This window comes from Netta rufina, assembly GCF_964035555.1.
Source record: "Netta rufina genome assembly, chromosome: 4".
Taxonomy (NCBI): Eukaryota; Metazoa; Chordata; class Aves; order Anseriformes; family Anatidae; genus Netta; species Netta rufina.
Window position 1 is genome coordinate 73456803 of NC_140127.1, and position 9999 is coordinate 73466801.

General features: G+C 35.9%; 1 protein-coding gene across 3 annotated transcripts in view; it reads right to left on the reverse strand.

Moving 5' to 3' along the window:
- CTNNA2 (catenin alpha 2) overlaps positions 1 to 9032 on the reverse strand; it is a gene marked incomplete at both ends in the record, with an annotated part of 418840 nt that extends 409808 nt beyond the window's left edge. For all 3 annotated transcript variants that reach the window (XM_084286116.1, XM_084286115.1, XM_084286114.1), the window contains one exon: positions 8931 to 9032. In XM_084286116.1, the coding sequence (XP_084142242.1) occupies positions 8931 to 9032 (102 nt within the window). The remainder of the gene's footprint in view (positions 1 to 8930) is intronic.
- Between the last annotated feature and the right edge of the window lie 967 nt (positions 9033 to 9999).

The window sequence follows — 9999 nt, forward strand, 5'->3', positions numbered from 1 at the left end:
TTGTCAAGAGCGAAGCTAAAATGGATTACAAGAACTTAATATCGAAATCTCTTCCAAAGACTACGGAAGTCATTAGAAGTATACATATTTAATCACATAAGTTTTGTATCAATTTTCTCTTTTTCTTGGCAAAGCTGATCTATGAAAGCAAATAAGCAATCCTGCTCCTACTTTCTCCCTTCTTCATAAAGTGAGAAGGCCCATTACTGCACATACTTTTAGTTCTTCCAGTCATTCTTTTCTCAGTTTTTAACTTCCGGTAGACTTAAAGCATTTCATCCAAATAAAATGCTCAGGTTTTAATCAAATAATTCCAGTAGCACTCAGTTCCCCACCATTCTAATAAAAATATTCCAGTGGGTGTTATTTATAGTTTACACTTATTTCTACTTTCAGCTTCCATCCAGGGCATTTTGTCAATTAAAAACCCTACAATATGAGAAAACATTTTGGGCTTTTTTTTCTTCCCCCATACAGATACTGGTTGAGATCAAAATACCTCTTAGCTTACTACAGCTTACTCACATAAGTACTTACTCTAGAATTATTACTGAATATCATTTTCATGTTGGAACATTTTAATTTCAGGGTGTGAATACCATATTTGAATTTATTTTAAATTAGTTCTAGAATATCATTTATTCTGTGGATGCTACAAGAAATAGTCTTAAAATCTACACTGCAAGTTAATTTAAGACAATTTTTCTTTATTGATAAGCCTGCATAGGAATGAAATACATCCAAAGTCTTCAGTATGCCATTAAAAAACAAAACTTGAGCCATTCACCTAATCTTCCCTGATCCATATCCAATTTGTCAACATCACTTTTGAGAATGGGAAATCCTTCCAATAATAATCTCATTAATGCAATGCTCTAACAATAACACTGTCTTGCTAAATTTACTTCATACCCACCAGCTGATCCATTTACGGATCACATTGTCTTTCGCCACTGTGAGCTCACACAGTGATTCAGTTGGATATCGTAACAGCTATTTTGAAGCTGCTGAGTAAGAAACCATGCCAACTCACTGCTCATACAGTATGTAGGCCTGGCAGTAGTTATTTGTATTGCATCTGATTCTCATTTGGTGATGTTAAAAACATTTATTTCAAGTTAACCCCCTGCTAAAGCACTCAAAGTTGCATTTTTCAACTACACTAAACATAAAAGTATTATAGTTCAGAAAGTTGTTATATCAGCAATTATATCCACTGCAATAATTTAAGGTGTTTTATTTTCATCACTGAAAAAGCTCTTATGTCAAATACTTCTATTAAGCGTAAGTTCATAGTACCAACAAGGTTTTGCTTATCAGACAAAATCAAAGTCTATTACTGGTTTTGTAACAAGGCCATATATCCATTGAACAATTCAAATGGCTATAACTATGCGTTCATCTTTTAAAGCAGAAGTGGATCTAGATCTCCTGCTTTAATTAGTATTTTTGACATGAAAGAAAGAGAACAATTTGCTAATATATTTGTAACTATCCTTTTTTATACTTCGAAAACTTTTGGAAGTGACATGTTATTCATACGATATTTTGGAAAAAAAAAAAAATCTGCAAACTAAGAAGAATCTACAAAAAATGCAACAGAAGCCATTTTCCCCTCAAAACTTTAGATATTCCCTTTCTATAGCGATGACCTTACATAAATCAGAAGAATTGTTAAGAACCAGCTGAGTTGGATTTTTGAGAACAGAAAAAGGCTCAGCTCTGTTAAAGTGCATATTGCTATGTCTTCAAGGACACAAGTAAAAAAAAGATATCTGTACTGGGTCTGGCTGGAATGTTAACTTTCCCGGCAGCAGCCCATACAGTGCCGTACTCTGTAAAACCACCACAGTATCACAAAAATTATTCAGAATACTTTTTGCTTTTTGCTTAGAATTTGGAAATTCCTGGAAGAAACGTCACTTTCTGAAAACTCTTCAACTCTTTCACTTACAAGAAAAGCATGTGCAGGAAAACCATATTGTTAGGAAAAAAAAAAAGACAAGAAGACAAGTTTCGGAGCTCTGCACTGTTTCAAGAGTCAGGATGAAGGCATTATCAAGGACTCTCCCAGCTTTTAGCTATCCAATTGCTTGCACTAGCCCTTCCCTGCTGAATGCACTTATAGGAAAGATCTGTCCAAATCCCCCTCTCCCATCATCTGCCCCACTTCTGTACATTCATTCCTGCACTGGAGCAGCAACTGGTAATACTCTGGTAATACTGACAAAACTTCTCAGTGTTAATTCTGGCTTAATATTCAGCTATGTGCCTGTTCTTGTGTTTTGTTGTCATTGTTTGTTTCTATATCATATTTATTTCCAGTCAAGACAAAGAGGCCCTCCCCAGCTTTCGTGCAGCCCCCTTTAGGTACGGGCAGTACACAGGGAGGCTTCCCTGGGGCTTTCTCTTCCCCAGGCTGAACAACCCCAAGTCCCTCAGCCTGTCTTCATAGGAGAGGTGCTCCAGCCTTTTGACCATCCTCATGGCCTCCTCTGGACTCACTCCCACAGGTCCACGTCCTTCTTGTGCTGGAGGCCCCAGTGCTGAACAAAGTAGTCCTGGTGGTATTCTTCACAAAAACAGCTGGTATCACTGCTAGCCAAGCAATGAGGTTTGTGGAGGGGACATTAATTAATGATTTTTTTTCTACATAAAGCTGTGTTTGTACAAATTCTTGTGGGCAGATGCATGTTTATTTCCATGTCTCTTTTCTTTGTTTGGCTTTAGTCACAGCTCTGACCCCAGAAGAGTCCATCTCTAAGAATATAAATGAGTCTCAATTTGAGAGAAGAGATCAACTCTGTAGGCATGAAAGAGCACTCATCTTCTGTTCATACAACAGATAAAGCTATGACATGACCTACTGCATCAAGTCAGATGTGATTTATTTGTTCATAGCAGTAGCAGAGACATCCAGCATATTCCTTCTCAGAACTTAATCACTGCACATGGATATATTTATGCCATACTGGGACACTGCAAACCTGTTTCAGAAGGTTACATCTCAGAGTGAAGAGTCAAAGCAGTAAATGCTTTTTTAAATTAAACTGTGTTGAAAACAGTTTCATCCATACCACGTGAAGCCAAGGACACTTTGTGCCCCTCTGGTAACCCTGACCACTAAGAATTTGTTAAGGTTGACCAAAGTCAAAACATTTCTCAATGGATGAAAACTCTAGCATTTATGAATACAAAGCTATACAGTAGGCCCATTTAGTTGTAAGGTTTTCCAGTTACAATTTGGGGCAAATCTATCATAGTGCCAGCAAAACTTACATCTCCAACATTAATTTTTTCTCAACATCTCTCCACATTGGCTTGTGTGGTGGAAGGGAAGTAGACAGTATTTTTAATTACTCTGGGTTTTGGCACCATTTTGTCATAAAAATGGAATATGGGCGCAGTGGGCAAGACCTAAATCCCCCTGAGTTTCCATTCTTCCTCCAGAAAATGCTAAGCTACATATGCATAAACTCAGAGGTACAGACGCGTACATAAATACCTTTAAACAGCGAATAAAATCACAGGAAGGTAAATATAGACTGACAAGGTCCTGACCTTGCAGGACACCACATACTATAAATAGCCCACGGTTTTCCAGTCATGAAGAACAAAAATAGAAATGATAAAATTGAGTTAAATAATCTCTCAGCAAGCACAAAAAGTCTCTGTACCGAGAAGATCCCAAGTAGCGTTTACAGAGAGGCACAGATGTTAGTAAATCTTATGGCAAAGAAGAAACTGTCAAGGCCAGACTGCAGCAGACATTTCTTGAACGATTTTACAGATTAAAGAGCACCCTGAGCTAAATAAGCACCTGTTAATTTTGAGTTCAGAGAGCATTTTAAGCAATAAATAGAGCAACACTGGAGAAAGCAAGGTGGATGATGTGCCTTCTCAACCAAGAAATCCTTCATAAATGAGATGTAAGGTTTAGTTTCAGTTAGAAATGAAAAATCCCAAATTCATTTTCTGATGGGATGCAGCATGGGCTCCCTGACACTAATGGCTATTGCCTAATGAGCCCCCTCCAGACAAGACTGATGCACAGTCCAACCTCCCGCACTGCCACAAAGGCCACAGATCCGAGTGTTTAAATGAAAAATAACTTTGCAATTGGGAAAATAGTCGTGCTCAAATAGAAAATAACAATTTGGACCTTATAATGTTACTAAATTGAGCTCAAATGATCAAAAATGAGCCTTTATAATTCATTTTCCTTTAGGCCTGTCCTGAAGACAGCTTCAGCTGAATCTAGCTATCAAATAGAGAAACTGCACAAAAATTCTGCACAATTACTAACACAAGTGGGATGTGTGCATCAGACATACAGTACTCCATCATCTGTAACCATTTTCCTGAAAATTGTTTTAAACATGCATACACATTCACAAAACCTCCAAAAGGAAGCCTGTGTTTGCATGTGTGCATGTGCAGTGTTGTGGTTCAGATGCAGCTCCCAGACAATAGCAATCAATAATTTCCTGTGGAGATTAATTAGTCCACTGGATTTGCAGATCAAATGTGATAATGGCTCACCAAATGCAAATAATCTCTGAATAACTGTAAAGGTTGAGTATATAAATATATTTCTCAAGGCAATACAGAAATCAGTTCATTTTCAAAATATACTGCACAAGGGATTAGACTAGGCACAAACTCTTTGATGAGAAATCAAGTATAACATCAGCAATAATTATTACAATTTTCTAAATATGTCTCGCTAATTAAAACTATTTGGAATTTTATATAATTATATGTTTATTTTATATGTAGGTTACTACATTTTATTGAATGATACTATAGACAAGAAAAAATGCAAAACCATTAAATCAATGGCATCTGTCTGCCTTGCAAAATATTATTGTTTCATTCTAAGCTACTATAACAGGACTCAGAGTTGGAACACTTACTATTATTTGTGTTATTTTTACAATTCTGAACTTATGCATGATATTCCAAAAATGAATATTCTGGAAAGCGCAACTGCTGCATGGCTCTGATAGTAAAGGTACATTTGTAGAACAGCCAGACTGCTATTTAAAATACCTATGGCAAACTACCAAATAGAAAGTAGAAAATGTTCTAATTTAACACTAGAAAATTGATATTTCATCAACAAAGCATAAGCATACCTGATCTTCAAAAATTATACATAACTCTTTTTTCATTTATATGTTTGCATGTGAGTACTTTTGTTTTGTTTTTTTTGAAAAAGACTAAAACAATTGTGTTCATGATTTATATAATCTCTTTCATTCTCATGAAAAGTCACATTTGTATTTAATTAAAATGGAAAATCACCAAAACCAAAAACTATCCTGAGTCATTATCGGCAATCTCAACCACAAACATCTCAATCACAAACACTACCTTCCAGCTACACATAAAATATCAGGTACATAAAATATCAGGTAAGGACATTTAATTCCTTTGTAAAAAATTAATTCTTTTTTCTTCTGAAAATCACTCACAGTCTGACAAACTTGTCATTCATTTTGGTTACAAGCATGAAGGTGAGAGAATAAGAGGCACTAATTCTTAAGGACATATTTTAGTTACAGGTTTCATTCTATAATTTTCATAGAATTAAAAATTTTAAGATTTATAATAAATAATGTCAACATTTATAAACTCACAAAACATTTATTTTTTTCCACAAAATCTCAGTAACAGCAACATGAAAAAGACATATGGCAGATACGAGCACGTATCTGTTACACTTTAAATATGACAACAAGCACTGGGCAAATGGATGCTTCAGTAACTTCCAATACACTTAGACCTCTGACAGCCAAAGAAAGTTTTAATTAGTTTGCCAGTTCAGGGCTGCCTAGAATAAATGCAATTCTGTCATTTCTAATGCGTTCTCATGATCAGTTAATGGATTTTTTTGCCTCCAGCTCAGACAACCTTCCTGTCTTATAATTTCTTCTAAATCAATTCATAGGTTATCCATATTTTCTCATCTGGAACACTAATGAGCTTGTCTAAAATTCAAGTTTTAATGTGCCACTCTCCCGACTCACTTCCATGTTCTTTTTCAAATCCACATCACATTTCCATATTACTCCACAGAATTTCAACAGAAATCACTGGATCCTCCACCATGAGAAAATCTCATTTCTGATAAACGTTACTCATTTATGAGCCTATATATACCCTGAGTTCAGAACCTAAATCCTACACACACACACCAGATAGACACAAAAGGCTTGATCAGTATTTTTGAAGCCTAAAGCCTAGTGTATAACTGTTTCGTTTTTTGTTTGTTTGTTTGTTTGTTTTTCCAAGCACTCTTCAAAATCATACACAGTCTGGATAGCACAAGGATCTTCTACAATATTCAAGTGTGATGCCAAAACAAAGCATGGATTTGTCTTGACAGTGCTAAAAATCACAACATCCAACTAATTTTGGCTGTAAAGGAGCACAGGATGTCATCTAGTAGGGCTACCTTCAAAGTCAGACCAGATTGCTCAGGAACTTGTGCAGTCTGGCCATTGAATCTCTCTTCTATCAGTGACCTATTGTTAATTAATTGTGAAATAACATCTGTAAGATCTCCGTGTTAAGGAGCTCTTATCAATCTACATTGGACTTCTGAGTTTAAATTGAACAGAGATTAAATAACTTATTTGTTTTTAAAAAGAAACTTTCAAAGTAGATTTTCTTTTTAGGAAATGGTTTTAAATTTTCTAAGGAGATTGAAACATGCTTGCACATGCAATGTGGGCTCAGTTCTTGTGGAGTTTATCATGGCATAGGCAGATTGCAATCCAAGCCCAAACTGAGATAAACAAGATACTATTCTTGACTTGACCAGACTGTTTATGTAGCTTTAAGAAAGGAAAAGCTTTCAAGCTGGGATGATTGTTAACTTTTGTTAATTATCTGAGAAAAACAAAGAACAGATGAATAACTTAAGCTAAAAATGCAACAGATAAACATACTCTGAAGGTAGCATATTTCTCCTCACTCAAAATTTTCATGGTTATGTTTGTGTGGCTCACAAAACATGCTTTAGTCAAACAAACTTTATTAGATTCAAACTAGAGGAAAATAGGTAGAACTACTTATTTCTCTAGAACGAGAAATAAATCACATGTTCAGAAAGTTCTTTTTTATATGTTCATACTATATAGAGGCCTATGACATGAAGAAATCAGAATGGAAGTATTCATAAACTGTGAATAAAACTGCAGACATTGCTTTAGCCCCCCTGGACTGCATTTTATTTCTTCTAGTCTTCTTGACATACTGCTGAAATAGTAAATAAATACAAATGTAAAAATATACAAACGTAAGGATCTTGGAAACAGTTTTCAGCAATGAAAATGAACTACATCATGTAGTTCAACTTGTAATTGCTGTATTTACGTTGCTGAGGACCAACATCAAACAAAATCTAGCTAAACCTTAACTTAACTTCAGGAACTATGAAATTACGATAGTGCTTTCATTTCTGAGCTGATAGATTATTTTCTCTCTTCTGTGCACATTGTTGAAAAATAAAACAAAATGAAAGGAAAACAGGAAAATCACTCTCAGAATACTCAGTAATTTACTCTTTTCACAACTGACCATGATGCCACAGCAGCCTCACTTCTCTTGCCAGCAGGTGGACCAGAATAACATAGAGCTCATAACATAATTTTCATTTCATATTGCAATGTCTTCTGGATTTTAGCCTGTCCTCCATATCAACAATTGTAAAGGTTTATAATGATAGCTAATAATCACTTTATCAACAGATCGATGTACGTTTCACATCATTTATTTGTCTTTGAATCTGTAAAGTTTTGTGCAGTGTCACAGACATTCCCAGAGTTATCTGTAGAAAGATAATGCTTTTTTTTTTTTTTTTTTTTTTTTTTTTTCTCCAAAACGAAGAAAGAAGACTAGGTGTAACTTCTTTGGGAATTGACTGCTTTTAAAGAGTGTGGGAACCATACACAGACATCAGTTTTAGAGAAATAAAGAAGTAGGGATTTATATTTGATATCTGTTTTATTCTGAAAACAAACCATCTCGAAGTCTGGTCTCATGCTCAAAACAAGGCCTACATTTCTACCCGTCAAGATCCATAATGTCTACAAGAAAATTGTTAGTAACAGGTGGTTAGGCAGATGGCGTTGGCTGGCATTCTTCATTTTTAATATGATTAGCATTATTATAAGGAAAATGATTTATGTATTTTAAATAAAGGGGCTACCCATATTAAAGCTTACTATGGTGGTTATGTAACTAGCTGGCTATTTCTAATAGCACCTCAGGAAAAGAAAGGCACCAGGTCACAGTTTCAGCAAATCACCCTGCTGATGACTGAAGCTTGATATCTACCGCCATATTTCTCCAGACCACATCACTCCTGCTCATGCATTCACAGCACATTCAACTCTATACAGACACAAGAAGTTTGATAGGCATAGATACACAAAGATGTTCTTTGACTATGTAAAAACTGATCTCTCTGGTTAAAAGATAGATACCACTAATATATACATTATAAACATCACCTACTATCGCTTTCGTCATACCATTTTTAGTCCATTTAGGAATGACTGGACATGTTTCCTTAATTTGGTTGGTTGGTTTTGCTGAACCAGTCTCCCAACACAACACACCAAGGGCATATGCTCAGTCAGATCCCTATCTTAAATTGACTGCTTCATAAATATTTAATCTGTTTTTGAAAGACAAGCATAGCTAAACAGTTGTTGCTACTGTATTCCCACTCATATTTTCAGACTATTTATTATTTAGAACAAGAACTTCTGAACACATTTCAACAGAGTTTTCCACTAGAGGTCACGAACAAAAGCTATTTAAAATTTTACTATTTACAATTATTAAGATAATTACATATAATGAGTAAATATAGCATCATGCTAAAAGAAGAAGTAAAACAAACAGAAGTTACTTACTTGAGTAACAAGTGGCTCCAGTAGCCTCTCTACTGTGAGAGTCCTGATTTCCAAACTTTTCGGGTCCCATTTCAAAATGATAGGTGACGTTGCAGAAGTCATACTCCCTAGAAGATACAAAATGACACAAAATGAACAGATATTAATACTATAAAGTCCAAATACTGTATAAATTTTAGGGAGCAGCGCACATTGTTCCCGTATACATATAATACTTCTCCGTAATATTGCTACTGTCCCTCTGCTCCTGAGAACACTCAAGCACACCACTGCCACATCCACCAAGTGCTTAAAAGCCTGTGTTCAGAAAATTCTTCTCTCCTATGCCCTTAAGATACCCTATCATGCTGCATACATCCTGTATTGAATGTACTTGGTATGGATTGGATGGCCCCTGGAATTTTGGGAAGAAGCCACAGTGGAGCAAGTGCAGCCCGTGCAGGTTTACCCCAAAAGGACTGCACCCATGGAGAAGACCCACACTGGAGGTGGGGAGAAGTGTGAGGAAAGTGAAGCATTGAACATCTCAGACAAACATTACGGACTGACAACAACCCCTATTCTCCACCTCCTTGTGCCTCTCAAGGGGAAAATGGGGGAAAAAGAAAGAGTGGTGAAAGAGTAAAGTTAAGCCAGGGGAAAAGGGAGTAGGGAAAAAAAAAAAAAGAGTAGTTTTTGCCTTTGTTTCTCAGCATGCAAATCTATTTAAATTAGCAATAAACTAAATTATTTTTTTTCCAAGTCAAGTTTTGCCAAGGATGGTAACTGGTGAGCGATCTCTGCTTTATCCCCACCCACGAGCTTTCCATCTTATTTTCTCCTGTTAAGGAGACAAGTGAGAGAGTGGCAGTGGGTGTCTGACAACCAGCCAAGGTCAACCCTCCTCGCATGGAATACAAGTAATTCAATGAGCCTGTGCAGCTTTCTGAATAAAAATTCCCCTCAGTAGTTAGAATTTCTTAATTTTGCACCAAGAAGAACAGTATTTGCTCAAAAACAAAAAGGATTTTCTAGATCATCTTAGGCTTAAAAGTTTAAACAAGGCCTAAAACAAAGACAGCAGTCATTT